This window comes from Molossus molossus, unplaced genomic scaffold (assembly GCF_014108415.1).
Source record: "Molossus molossus isolate mMolMol1 unplaced genomic scaffold, mMolMol1.p scaffold_m16_p_15, whole genome shotgun sequence".
NCBI lineage: Eukaryota > Metazoa > Chordata > Mammalia > Chiroptera > Molossidae > Molossus > Molossus molossus.
In genome coordinates, this window is record NW_023425350.1 from 25486180 (window position 1) to 25501637 (window position 15458).

Sequence of the window (15458 nt, forward strand, 5' to 3'; positions counted from 1 at the left end):
GTATTGCTCTCATATAGATGTTTCTCTCTCTCCCTCTCCCTTCCTCTCTAAAAATTAATTTTAAAAATCTAAAAAAAAAAATGTATAAAAATATAAACCACTTTATTGAGGTATGATTAACATAACATATTCAATGTATGCAACTTGCTAGGCTGGAGATACATCTGTGAACCATCACCATAATGTCTGCCATGAGCATATCTATCACCTCCATAAGTTTTCTCCTGCCCTTATTTTTTATCCTCACCGGAGGACATTTTTGCATTTCAGATAGAGCAGGAGGGAGAGAGGGAGGAAGAGAGAGAGACAGAAATATCGATGCGAGAGAGACACATCGACTAACCAGTCGGTTGCCACCCACACAACCCTCTACTGCGGCCGGGGACAAACTGCAACCGAGGTACATGCTCTTAGTGGGAACCGAACCCAGGTCTCTCTGGACCACAGGCTGACGCTCTAACCTCTGAGCCAAATTGGCCAGGGCTCTCCTGCCTTCTTTAATATTATTATTATCCAGTTGGATTTTATTGTTAAAATTAAAGGATTTTTTTTCTATTAAAAAAGTATTCTAGTACCCATACATGCTTTATACCTTTATATATTCCTTTCTAATCCTTTAAAAGTTTTTACGTAATTGTAATCAATGTATATAGTTTAATATTTTTCCTGTTTCTGTTGTTTTTATAATTTTAATATTTAAGACAATATCCTATTATATTGATAAGCCACGCTTATTAAAACAGTCCTCTAAATTTTGACATTTGTTCTTTTTGCTATCATGAATATCTTTATGAATACATCTTCATTGCTATTATCAAAGACTATTTAAGTGCCTAGAAATGCAAGTACGTGTAAACATATGTAGGTTTTTCCTTGTGTTTATTTATTTATTTATTTATTTGGTACATGTCCCTAGTGGAATCCGAACCTGGGACCCTCTGGTCCATAGGCTGGCGCTCCAGCTGCTGAGCCAAACCGGCCAGGGCTTTCCTTGTGTTTTTAAATGGTTTGTGCTGCCCAGCCAGTATGGCTTAGTGACTGAGCGTCGACCCATGCACCGAGAGGTCGCAGGTTCGATTCCCGGTCAGGGCACATGCCGGGGTGCGGGCTTGATCAAGTAGGGGGCGTGCTAGAGGCAGCCGACCAATGTTTCTCTCTTACTGATGTTTCTAGCTATTTCTCCCTTTCCCTGTTTCTCTAAAAACCAATAATAATAAAAATAATAATAAATGGTTTGTGCTGCTTTACTTTGACAAGTGCAATAAATAAGTGTATATGCAAATTTCATCAGACCCTTAGAGTCTTTTTTTTTAAATCCTCACCCGAGGATACTTTTTTCTATTTATCTTCAGATAGAGTGGGAGAGAGAGAGAAAAACATTGACGTGAGAGAGACACGTCGACTGGTTGGCTCCCGCATAACCCAATTAGAGCCAATGACCAAACTGTAACCAAGGTACCTGTCCTTGACTGGAATCAAAACCTCAACTGATCCGTGGGCTGACACTCTAAATCTCTTCACTGAGCCTAATCGGCCAGGGCTAGACCCTTAGAGTATTAATATTTTGTTTAATTTTTGCTACTGAACATAAAATGGTTTTTCAAAGTTGTTTTAATTTGTATTTCTTTATTAGTATTTTCCCATTTCTTTATTTCCGGTATGGGAACTGTTTGATTCATATCTTCATTTTTTAAGTATCTTAATTTTCAAGAAATTATTTCTCCTATATTCTCATTATCTTGCCATATCTATTCTTGGTCTCTATCTAGTTTTTACTCAAATGGATACAGGTTAATGAACACTGAAATTATAGCATACATGTTCATTGCATTTCACTTTGACATAATGTTAGATTTACAGAAAATTTTCAAGAACATGAGGAAGAATCCCCCCCCCCCATCTTTTTCCCAGCAAATGTTAACATTTCACCACATTTGCAGTTTCCATGTTTGTGTATGAGTGTGTTCATTTTTTTCCCCTTGAACTGTTTGAGAGTAAATCATGGATACAATGAAAAAATGAGTACATTCTCCTACATGGCCACAGTACAAACACAGTACTGTGACTTAATACAGACCTAGTCCAGATTTCCCTCCCTCCCTCCCTCCCTCCCTCCCTCCCTCCCTTCCTTCCTTCCTTCCTGGAGAAACATCAATGCAAGAAAGACACATCGATTTGTTGCCACCCACACAACTCCAACTGGGGCTGGGGATGAACTGCAACCAAGGTAAGTGCCCTTAGCGGCAACCAAACCCAGGACTCTGGTCCATGAGCCGATGCTCTAACCACTGAGCAAAACCGGCCAGGGCCAGATTTCACTTCTTATCTCAATGTCCTTTATATGGGAGAAGAAAAAAAAAGTATATATATGCTCATGTATTGCATTCGTCATGTCCTCTAGTTTTCCTTAATCTGGAATAGTTCCTTAGTCTTTCTTTGACTAATGATATCAACATTTTAAATACAGGCCGGTTATTTTGTGGAATAATCCTCAATTTGGGTTTGTTTGATGTTTTTATGATCAATTGGGTGTGCACTGGAACACCCTGGAAATGATAGTGTGTTCTTCTGTGTGCATCATATCAGGAGGCCATGATGTTCATTTGTTCCATTTCCGGTGATGTTAACTGTGATCACTTAGTTAAGGTGGTGTCTATCAGGTTTCTTCGCTGTGACTTTTCCATTTTTCTTTTTGTAATTAAAGGTATCTTCATACATATTTTATTTTTTGTTCATCCTCACTTGAGGATTTTTTTCCTTGATTTTTAGAGAAAGAAGAAGGAAGGGAGAGAGGGAGAGAAACATCAGTGTGAGAGAGAGACATTGATTGGTTGCCTCTGCATGACCCCAATCAGGCCTGGGGATGGAACCTGCAACCCAGGTATGTGCCCCTGACTAGAATCAAACCCGAGACCCCCTTGGTCCTTGGGCACTGAGCCAAATGAGCAGAGCCATACATATTTTAATTAATTAATTAATTAATTAATTAATTTTTTCCTCACCCCAGGACATTTTTCATTTTTTGTTCAGGTAGAGTGGGAGGGAGAGAGAGAGAAAGAGAAATATCGAAGTGAAAGGGACACATCGAGTGGCTGCCACCCGCACGACCCAACCGGGCCCGGGGACAAACTGCAACCGAGGTATGTGCCCTTAGCAGGAACCGAACCCGGGTCTCTCTGGACCTCAGGTTGACGCTCTAACTACTGAGCAAAACTGGCCAGGGCTTATTTATTTATTTTTTTATACATGCCCCTAGCGGGAACTGAACCCAGGACCCTCTGGACTGCAGGCCGATGCTCCAACCGCTGAGCCAAACTGGCCAGGGTGCCATCCATATTTTTAAAACAAGCTTTATTATTAAAAAAATAAAAATAAAAAATAAATAAAACAAGCTTTATTGAGCTATTATTCACAAAAAATTTATCCACTTTAAGTGTATAATTCAGTAATTTTTAGTAAATTGAGTTGTGCAGCCATCATCACAATCTTTTTTTAAACATTTCCGTCATCCCATAACATCCCTAACCCCATTTCTAGTCAATTCCCATTCCCATTCCCATCCCACTAGTCTACTTTCTGTATCTATAGATTTGATTTTTTTGTCCATTCCATATAAATGCAATCATACAAATGTGGTCTTTGTCTGACTTCTTTCATACTGTATAATGTTTTTGAAGCTCATCCATGTTGCAGCATGTGTTATTGGTTCTTTTTTAATTAATTAATTTATTTTTATCCTCACCCGAGGATATTTTTCCATTTTTTGTACAGATAGAGTGGGAGGGAGAGAGAGGAAGGGAGAGAGAGTGAGAAACATCGACGTGAAGGGACACATCGAGTGGCTGCCACCCGCACGACCAACCAGGGCCGGGGACAAACTGCAACCGAAGTACGTGCCCTTAGCGGGAACCGAACCCCGGTCTCTCCGGACCGCAGGCTGACGCTCTAACCGCTGAGCCAAACTGGCCAGGGCTGGTTCCTTTTTATTACTGAATAATAGTCCATTATGAATATACTATATGTTATTTATTCATTCACCAGTTGATGAATATTGGAATTGTTTCCAGTTTGGGGCTATTAATTTATTTCATTTTTTTCCTTTATTGATTTTACAGAGAGAGAAAGGGAGATGGGGAGGGAGAGAGAGAGAGAAACATTGATGAGAGAGAACATTGGCTGCCTCCTGCATGTCCCCCACTGGGGATTGGGCCCACAACCTGGGCATGTGTCCTGATTGGGAATCGAACCGGCGACCTCTTGGTGCATGGGTTGAAGCTCAACCACTGAGCCACACTGGCCAGACGGGGCTATTATTAATAATGCTGCTGTGAACATTTGTGGAAACATATATTTTCATTTCTCTTGGTGAAAAACCAGTGGAATTGCTGGATTACATGATACATTTATATTTAACTTTTTGAGAAACTACCAAATTATTTTCCAGTGTGGCTGCACCATTTACACTCCATCAGCAATATATGAGGGTTTCAATTTCTCTGCATCCTTACCAGCACTCGTTATTGTGTAGTTCCAGTGATTATGAAGTAGTATCTCACTGTGGTTTTCATTTGCATTTCCATTATACCTAATTAAGTTGAGTACCTTTTCATGTGCTTATTAAGCCGTCTGTATATCCTCTTTGGTGAAATGTTTACTCAAAGATTTTGCCCATTTCAAAAGCTGAGCTGTCTACTTGAGTTGTAAGAGTACTTTCTAGAAGCAAATGCTTTATCAGATATATGATTTGCAAATATTTTCTCCCAGTCTGTTGTCTTGTATTTTCTTAATTACATTTCTGAACTGCATACATTGAAAGAATAGGTTAATTATAATTTATCAAAAATTTTTCTTTTATACATTTTGCTTCTGGTGTCATAGCTAAGAACTCACTGCCTAACCCAAGGTCACAAACATTTTGTTTTCTTTTAAAAGTTTTAATTAACTCTTAACCTTAGGGTTATGTTCCATTTTGAGTTAATTTTTGTGTACGGTGTGAGGGAAGGGTCTAAATTAATCTTTTTTTGCATGAGGATATTGAATTGTTCCAGTACCATTTGTTGAAAAGACTTTTCTTTCTTCATTGAAGTGTCTTAGCAGTTAAAAAAAAAAAAAAAGTTCATTGATTTTTAGAGAGAGGGAGAGGGAGGGAGAGAGAGAAACATCGATGAGAGAGAACATCAGTTGGTCACCTCCTGCATGCCCCTCACTAGGGATTGAGCCTGCAACCTGGGCATGTGCCCTTGACCAGAAATTGAACTGGCAACCTGCTGGTGCATGGAATGATGCCCAACCAACTGAGCCACACTGGCCAGGGCATGCCTTGGCAGTTCTGTTGAAAATCAGTTGATCATAAATTTTAAGAGTTTACTTCTGGGCTTAAAGTTGTATTCCATCACTCTATATGCTATTCTTAAATTAGTAACACATTGTATTACATTGTATTTACTTATTACAGCTTTAGTAAAATTTGATATCTATACATGTAAGACCTCCAACTTTGATCTTTTAAAAGATTGTTTGACTGTTCTGGATCCTTTGCAGTTCCATTTAAATTTTGGATGAAGTTGTCAGTTTCTGAGGAAAAAAAATATGCCTGTGGGATTTTGAGAGGGATTGTGTTGAAATCTACAGATCAACTGGAGGAGAGTTTTCTTAATATTGTCTTCCATTCCATGAATTAGAATGTCTCTTCATTTATTTATATCTTTAGTTTTCTTAAAACAATGTTTTATAGTTTTTAATGAACAAGTCTTATACTTCTTTTGTTAAATTTATTCCTGGGCATTTTTTTAATGAGATTGTGACTAGAACTGTTTTCTTAATTTCATTTTTGAATTATTGATTGCTAGTATATAGAACTTAAAAATAGAAATATAGTTGATTTTTGTATATTGTATATTGTATATTCACCTTGTTGAACTCATTTTTCTTTAATTTTTTTCTCTATTGATTTAGAGAGAGAGGAAGGGAGAGGGAGAGAGATAGAAACATCGATTGGCTGCCTCCTACATGTCCCCCATTGGGGATTGGGCCCACAACCTGGGCATGTGCCCTGACTGGGAACTGAACCAGTGACCTCTTAGTGCATGGGTCAATGCTCAACCACTGAACCACACTGGCCAGGCTCAACTCATTTGTCATACACATTTTTGAGTTCCTCTTCCTTTACTTAACATTACCCAAATACATTTTAAAGAGGAAGTAGGTCATCATACATTTATTCCTTACAACTTCTTCTTTGATAATATGCAGAAGTTGTTCACAAGGTTTATAGAAGCACACCTAATTGCTGAACAAGATGAGAATCTTAAAAAGAAAAATTAAGAGACTTGATCGAAGCCATTAGCACCCTTCCTTTTAATTGCAACATATAGTCATCCAATCTCTAGAACTTTCAGAGGCTCAGTTATTATGTTCCTGATTGAATTCATTTACATAAACTTTATTTTTCTATTATCCTGTTTTTCCTGTGTCCCTGTTCCTTTGTATCCTGAGTTCCTAGGGTGACTGGCATATAGCACCTGTTTAAAGTAAGTTGGTTATATTGAAATTATTAGCATAAATGTGGGAGAAATTTCTCCAGCCTCAATATAGGTCCCAAAGTAGACATGTAGCGCACACTAGTTATAAAATGGACAATCAGCCTCCTGTTAACTAATCAGATTGCATGCTTCAATTAGTCCAGTCTTAGCCATGCTTACTGTAGAAAAGGATGGTATTAAGATTCATGGGCTAGAAATAATGGGACAGCTGGAATTTAAATGGGACAGTGCACAGGTGAATTTCAGAGACAGAAGGGTGGCATTAACAGAAATGTCTACAATTATGGGCTGTTTTGTGCTGGGTCTATAATCAGTGGATCAGTTTCCTCCCTTATGTGGATAGTCTCTTGGTGCCCATTGTATAGCATGGCCCCTGATTTGTCAAGACACCTGTCTTCTAAAGAACATAACACGTCTTTGATATTCAATCTGGTAATCTTACTAATAACAAAATCCTAAAATAGGTTCTCCAATTCAAACTATAGGAGAAGGGTTACTAAGCCTGGAAATTATAGTTCCCATTGAGGCTTTGTATTAAATTTCAAAATTTTAGTCATATACCTAAAAAATTATATACTCCCTTTTAATCTTATTTGTGTTTTAGTATATTGGCCAAAGTCTACTAGGTTGGACCCTTTTAAGATAACACAAAGGTAAGGTAAAGGTGTGTGTGTGTGTGTGTATGTGCATGTGTGTATTTTAAACATCATGACGTGGGCCTGGTAACCTGAGTTTTGGAGTGGGAAGTGTTAGCAGTACTGGTATCACATACAAGTCATATCTTCAAAAGGCTCTGTAACTTATTTTCACATTTTCAAAATAAGTGCTTTAAAAAACAAAACAAAGTTTAATGGTAGGACATGTCTTTATTGATTTTTTTTTTAGAGGAAGGGAAAGAGATAGAAACATTGATATGAGAGGGAACCATCAATTGACTGCTTTCTGCACTCCCCCAACTGGGGATTGAGCCTGAAACCCGGGTACTTGCTCTGACCAAGAATCGAACCAGGACCTCTCAGTCCATGGGACAATGCTTGGTGGTCCACTGAGCCACACTGGTCGGGTGGTAGGACATTTTATTTATTTATTTATTTCCTCACCCAAGGACATTTTTCCATTGTTTGTTCAAATAGAGTGGGAGGGAGAGAGAGTGAGAAACATTGACGTGAAAGGGACACATCGAGTGGCTGCCACCCACACGACCCAACCAGGCCCGGAGACAAACTGCAACCGAGGTACGTGCCCTTAGTGGGAACCGAACCCGGGTCTCTCTGGACCGCAGGCTGACACTCTAACCGCTGAGCTACACCAGCCAGGTGGTAGGACATCTTTTTAAAGTAAAGCTATCCTTACCCATCTGTGCATGGCTTTTCCCATTTGTACATAGAATTTTCTCAAATTCTTAAGTATTCTGTACTTTTGATAACAACATGATGTATTCATAAGCTCTTATTCCTATAGTACATGTTTATTAGAGTTGATTTGGCAGATACTTTCTTTAGTCAAAATATATTTACATTTTCAGAGGCAACCATGGGCATAATTTCTATTTGACTAATAACTAGTGGCTAGACTTATAAGTGCTTACCTACCTCATTTTGTTTCAACAGATTTTCTCTGCCTTGGCAGTACTGACATTTCAGACTAGATAATTTTCTGTTGGGGGCTATCTTGTGCATTGTAGGCTATTTAGCAGCACCCCTGATTTCTAACCACTAGATGCCAGGAGTATCCCCTTTACCCCTCAGTTGTGACAGGAACATCTCCAGATACAGCCAAATGTCCACTGCTGGCCAAAACTACCTCCAGTTGAGAACAACTGGTTTAAAACAAACAAAAATTAGCCCAGCCAGTGTGGCTCAGTGGATTAAGCGTCATCCCATGGACTGAGAGGTCCCAGTTTGATTCCCAGTCAGGGCACATGCCCAGATTGCAGGTTCGGTTCCCAGTAGGGGCATGCAGGAGGCGGCCAGTCGATGATGTATCTTTTTTACAGCAATGTTTCTCTCTCTCTCTCCCTTCTTCTAAAAAAACAAAATCAATAAAAACACTTAAAAACATTTTTTAAAACAAACAAAAATTATATTTTCTATGAGGAAACTTCTTTACAGTCTTTGTATGTGATAAGGTCCTGTATTTGTTATAATCAATTTCTTTAAAAAAATTTTTTTTTATCTTCACCCGAGGACATTTTTGCATTTATGTTCAGAAAGAACAGGAGGGAGAGAGGGAGGAAGAGAGAGAGAGAGAAACATTGATATGAGAGAGACTCATCAAGTGCTTGTCACCCACACGACCCCAACCAGGGCCGGGGACAAACTGCAACCGAGGTACGTGCCCTTAGCAGGAACCAAACCCAGGACTCTCCAGTCTGCGGGCTGATGCTCTAACCGCTGAGCCAAACTGGCCAGGGCTAGTTAATCAGTTTCTATGGACAAACCAAGTCTTACTTGAAAGGTTAGCAAGCACCTTTGTTCTAATACATATAAAACCCAAGGATGGAATTCAGTGAAACTTACTCACTATAGCTAAGTTATACTGTGTTTAATTTTTGTAGAAAAAATAGCCAGAGATAATCTCTTTTTAATCAAATAAATTCATTCAACATGAAAGGAAAATTAACTCCTTTCAGTCAAACATAGGTTGGAAGAGGTAGCATTAACTACGTAAGGAATAATTGTTAAAAACCCTCACAGGTTGAAATGCTTCTGTTGAAATGTTCATTATATGTTACTATACCATATTTAGCAATATTGTAATATGTCAGGGTCATCATCCCAATCACTTTCATCCCAATCATTTTCAGTGTTGGTAGTTATGGGACTGGGCTGAATTTCCAAGGCTACCCCTTGAACTTGCTTTTTCAAACAAACCTCTCATACTGGCTTTTGCTGCCATTTGTTTCTTTCCTTAAAGGTGAAATAGAGGCGAAAAAATCCAGTCAATGGATTCTAAGCCATCCTCCTCTTAGTTACCTCCCTGGGGCAGTGTGTTCTGGCTTATTCAATTAGCGGGGTTACCTGACTCAGGAGTAGACCTAGGCTGGCCCAAATCAGGCAAGATGGGATAAAGAGGCCAGAATGTGGGAACAAGTTCACGTCGGGCTTGCTGTCCTGCATCTTCATGAATCGTTGATTCCATTCATTCCTGGTGTTTCCTGTAAGGGACATGCGTGATTCTCCAAAAGAACTCCTCTTTCTGCCTCTTTGATAACATAAATTATTAAAACACCTAAGATTTTAAAGCACCCTAAGAATTAGTGATTGGCTACAAATCTTAAGAACAATCTTTTTAATACATTATTTTGGGGATGATAACTTAGAAATAGCAAGAATGAAATCTCACCACAGTTACGAGTTAATGACTCATTTTACATTTGTGAGACTAAAGACCTGGGAGAAACCTGTCCGTCTGGAACAGTCTGAAACTATTGCTGTGACAATAAACTAATAGCTGCTTCTACGTTGTTTCTGCCTGAAGCACTCTGTACTGTGAGCACTCAAATACTGACTGACACAGATTAAGATCAAGATCTAACTGCTAAAACAACAGCTTTCCTTGTATTTACTAACTGGCTAAGTATTTTAAGTAAACATTTTCATTTGCCTTTGGGGGGAAATAAGCCCAGGAATTATGCTTAATTCCAGCGTGATTTAGGAGGAAAGAGCCAGCCCATCTGCCCGCACTTGTTCACGCCCAGCAGTAGCAATGTGACCGCGTTCTTCAGCCTGCAGGAAGCCACACGGCATCCTCAGAGTGGGAGCCCCAAGCTCACCAGCTTAGTCTAGCAACTGAGAGAGCACAGAATGTGGTCCCCACAAAGCCAGCCTGGGCTGCCTCCGAAAACCACACCTTCAGTCCTAATTTAATTTTACAAAGTACTGTCACACAATCTTATTTTATAATCATCTTTTAGGGACATTTTTAAACCACTGGCTACAAAGAAAAGGGAACATTTACCATATGCCTACAGATACATTGGCCGTGTGCTTCGATATATTATTTAAACTGCTCAGATAATAGAATGGGGGATAAAGACCAAAGTTCAGTACTTGTCAGGGAGTTTGAGTTGTAATATTCAGATAGGAACTCAAGGTGGAAGTCAGAGCTAATGCTTTGTTAATCTATGACCACTTCTATAAGAATGTTTAGCTCTTCTAATTTTCTGAGAACTTTTCAGTTAGACTTAGTACAAAACAGTAGAGCAGACTAATTTTGTAGCAAGTACTTTATTAATACTGTTCCCTAACTACAATCCAGTAAAAGTAAAACAAATATTTAAGAAAACATTCACAGAGTTCTCCATAAAATTAACATTAAACGCTGACCATCTTGCTGGGGCTTAGAAATTCAGTTTCACACTGAAATACTTTACTGCATTTTGATCTTTAATCACAAAGGAGTAACCTTATTTTTTTTGTTTTTTTTATCCTCACCTGAGGACATTTCTCCAGTTTTTGTTCAGATAGAGTGGGAGGGAGAGAGAAAAAGAGAGAGAGAGAGAGAGAGAAACATCGACATGAAAGGGACACATCGAGTAGTTGCCACCCACACGACCCAACCAGGGCCGGGGACAAACTGCAACCGAGGTGGCCGCCCTTAGCGGGGACTGGACCACAGGCCAATGCTCTAACTGCTGAGCCAAACTGGCCAGGGCAGAGTAACCTTATTTTATAGCTCATAATTTTAATAGTTTTGGGGGTGAGGATTTTCTTATTCTGTGCCTTCAGTCAGGGTGTCCCAACGTTTTTCACATTCTGGCACATGTATAAAATGATAGGATTGTGCATTTGTAAGTGGCTGCAAGTAACCAGCCCAAGAGTAGCTTCCCTGAGGGGAGCAATTTCCAGCCCTGAGTGGAAGGTCTTGCTGCTAACCATCCCCCGGCTGTGTGCGCTGCTGCAAACTTGTGTTGAGTCCCCATGGCTCTAGCGAGGGCAGCATGGGCTACGTCACAGCACCATGAGTCAAAACTGGCTTTAAAAAACTTTTTTAGTCTTAGTGCAGTTTTCGCCTTCATTTCTTCTAAATGTCCCAGCCTAATCACGTCTGTAATATAAGCCTTGTTTCAACAGCAAGTCAGGACTTGGATACTGTATGTCCTATGCATAAGTGCACTGAAGCTGAAATACACCTGATAATGATCAATTTGGACAGTCTACGAGGTTTCCTGGAAACTTAACTAAAATAAAATCTTAAAAAGTAAACACCCTTCACTGAGGTGGTTTTTCTCGATTAGTTTGAATCCTATCTATAGTATGAAACCTGAGGGCTAGACAAACACAAGAATATTTTTTTTCCACTCAGTTCTTTGGGATTCTTCCTGGCCACCCTGATGAAGGCCCAGGGAAATGTAAATGCATTCCTATTTTTTCAAAATGCCAGTGCCCATTAACCTCAGTGGTGGTTGAAACGAGCAGTCTCATGGAAGGTACTTTTATGGCTGTAAATCTGACACCAGCATGGCAGCCTCTTCTACTTCAACCATGCCTACTCTGCTCTGAGAACACCATTAACATTCCCTTGTGGGTAACTGAAACGTGGCCATTAGACGTGGGTGAATCCAGAAAAGAGAGTCAAGATTTCTAGACGGAAAGCCTAAAGGAGAATAAAGACACCCAGACTGTTCTGCCTTTAAGAATCAGAGTGTTAAGGATGAGACCAGCTCACATTTTAATGACAAATAAGAGCTCATTAAGTTTGTTTTTAAGGCTTACCTTGAATGAGTAAAAATAAAAATCCCTCACACCTCAAGTTTACTCTGCAGCCAATAGCCTAAAATGCAATTTTAATCTCTCTTGCTCACATGATTTTTTTTCTTCTAACTTCTCCCAGTTGAGCCTGTATGACAGAAAAAACAATCAGTATTTCCCTTCATGCCCCTATCTCACCCCAGTAAAAAGCAGGAGGAAAAAATACACAGAATAAAACAGAATTGTATTAAACATTCACTTGTGTGTTATCGGGTGCATTTCATTCATTCTGGGACAGTCATAGGGAAAAAGACAGGCAAGTTGGTTTTCAGACTGTCTCACCACGACACTCTGATTGTGCTGGCAGTGCCCACGGCTTTGCCAGAAATACTTGGCCTGGAAAATTCCCCTAACGGAGGAGGTGCCTCAGCTGACAGCAGTGCAGGCCCTGGGCTCCTTCCTCAGGGCCAGCCCAGCACGGAGCTTTAGTTCGAGGTAGAGATGCCGCTGCTATTTCCCAGGTGAACAAGAAGCAGGTGCGTAGCCAGCACTCTCCTAAGAGTGGACTCTATTGTGTGGTGACAAGCTTCACAATTGTGCTGATGATCCGAGACCCTCGAGGACATGTACACAGATCTATGCTCGGGTTCTTGATCTTGTCCTGGAGGAGCTGGTCAAGTTCACACCGCAGCTCCTTCACCAGTTCAGCCACCTGGAGGGAAGATGCCAGGTAAGCAGTGCTTGGACCAGCAGGGGAGGGAAGGTTATTAGAGGAAACGCCCCAACTATGATTATCATTATTCTAGATTTCTGGTTTTAATTTTCTTTCTTTCTTTCTTTTTAGAGAGAGAGGAAGGGAGAGAGGGAGAGAGGTAGAAACATCGATGAGAGAGAACATCGATTGGCTGCCTCCTGCATGCCCCCCACTGGGGATATGGCCCACAACCTGGGCATGTGCCCTGACCGGGAATCACCAGGAATGGTGCAGGGTCAACGCTCAACCACTGAGCCACACCGGCTGGGCTGGTTTTAATTTTAACTTCATTAGTGGGGTGGGGGTGGGGTGGAAACTAAACACATTTTCATTCTAAAAGTGCTCCTAAAATTTCTTGATGCAACAATAGGAATATTCACTCAATGTGAGCTCTGTAATATACTAAATGGAGTCCAATATAAAATGGGTCCTCTATCACATCTCCGTTAAAGAGAAGATGAAATCTGAAAGAATGGCTTTTATGTAGTGTTCTCCATGTTAAAGCTTGGTCAACTATTATAATTTGCTCCAAGAAGAGAAGCAGGAAAATGGAGAATTAAAATGTTGGATATTAAACAAACAAAAAAATCTCTTAGCTTTGAGATACACTTTATGCTTTTGTGGGGAGAAATCAGTCCACATTTTTATGTCATTTTGCTTGTGCTGATTTAGTGGCACTGTAGATGTCTTCCCAACATCCGTTTTGCCTCTCTGCCGTCATTCGGCAACTGTGCAGTTTGGACCCTGATCTAAACCGAACAGGCTCATGCCATGAGCCTTGCCAGGGTGCATGGCTCAGATAATCCCAGCCTCAGAGTCCATGACATCCCTTTGGTCACAAGAATTGGTTTAGGAAGAGGAGGTTCAATGGAGCTTTTAGGAGAGAAGGTTTTGGTCTCCCCTTCTGGACAGTGTGCTGCAGGGGTCAGGCCACCTTGCAGGGGTCAGGCCACCTACTGCAGCCACCTTGCCACCACCAGGTTAGCCAGGCTGTAACTGACACTGAACTGCTGAATTAAATCAATCCTGCCTGGCTTTTGTGACCTGCACTGTCTAATAGGGCAGTCACTAGTCACATTTGGCTAATCTGATGACCACATGAAATGTGGCCAGTCCAAAGTGGGCTGTCCTGTGAATGTAAAATATATACCAGATTTTGAAGACGCAGTATAAAAAGAGAATGTAAAATATATCAATAAATTTTTATATTTATTGTTTTGAAATGAAAACCTCTTAGATGTATTAGGTTAAATAATATATATTATGAATAATTTTACCTCTTTTTTTTAATGTGGCTACTAGAAAAATTAAAATTACATAGTGGCTCACACACTTCTATTAGATTGTGCTGCTTTAGACTTCATGGTTAGATACACCATTAAATTCCCTTTAATGTCTGAGTTTGTTTCTTGCAACATAAGATTTCTAACAGATGCAACTGTTCAATATGTTTTATTTCTTAAACATATACTCCCCCTTAAATGTTTTCTAGACACATAGTACATAATTGAGGTCTAAGAATAAAATAATTCAGATCCATTACCTTCTTTTTCAATGGTAGTGGCAAACTCAGGGTGATTTTTATTTATTTTTTGCTCGTCTGTATTTTCTGTGTTTCTTTGGTGAAGACATTATTTGCATATCAGTTAGGAAGGGCCAACAGTCACTCGCAGCTCCCTCCTGAGCCTTTCACGCCAGCCCGTCCCGGGCGTCCCCCCACTGTACTGCCTGGAGTCTTACTAAGGCTCCACCCCGGCATCACTTCAGCCTCAGCCTTTCTTAGTGTCTCATTGCAGACCCATCATTCAATCTTTTTTTTTTTTAATCCTCATCCAAGGATATTTTTACATTTATCTTCAGATAGAGTGGAAGGGAGGGACAGAGAGAGAGAGACATCAGTGCGAGAGAGACACATCGACTGGTTGTTGCCCACATGACCCCGACGAGGGCCAAGGACTGAACCACAACTGAGGTACGTGCCCTTGACTGGAATTGAATCTGCGACTCTTTGGTCCACAGTCTGATGCTCTAACTGCTGAGCCAAACTGGCCAGGGTCCACCATTCATTCTTTTTAAAAAATTTTTTTTCTTTATTGATTTTTAGAGAGAGAGGAAGGGAGAGGGAGAGAGAGATAGAAATATTGATGCGAGAACATCAACTGGCTGCCTCCTGCATGCCTGCCACTGGGGATTTGGCCTACAACCTGGGCATGTGCCCTGACCGGGAATCGAACCAGCAACCTCTTGGTGCATGGGTCGATGCTCAACCACTGAGCCACACTGGCCGGGCAATCATTCATTCTTTTTTTTTTTTTAATCCTCACCCGAGGACATTTTTCCATTTTTTGTTCAGGTAGAGTGGGAGGGAGAGAGAGGAACAGAGAGAGAGAGGAAACATCGATGTGAAAGGAACACATCGAGTGGCTGCCACCCACACAACCGACCAGGGCCGGGGAAAAACTGCAACCG

General features: G+C 40.4%; 1 protein-coding gene across 9 annotated transcripts in view; it reads right to left on the reverse strand.

Annotated features, from left to right (window-relative positions):
* Positions 1-9566: 9566 nt before the first annotated feature.
* Positions 9567-15458, reverse strand: part of DHX57 (DExH-box helicase 57) — a 57035-nt gene continuing 51143 nt past the window's right edge. For 6 of the 9 annotated variants that reach the window (XM_036262658.1, XM_036262665.1, XM_036262659.1 and 3 more), the window contains 2 exons: positions 12578-12947; positions 11225-12383 (listed from right to left, as the gene is read on the reverse strand). In XM_036262658.1, the coding sequence (XP_036118551.1) occupies positions 12804-12947 (144 nt within the window). In that variant the 3' untranslated portion in view covers positions 11225-12383; positions 12578-12803. Of the gene's footprint in view, positions 9700-11224; positions 12948-15458 lie in introns of those variants that run through there. The other 3 variants (XM_036262662.1, XM_036262663.1, XM_036262661.1) reach the window with 3 other exon arrangements.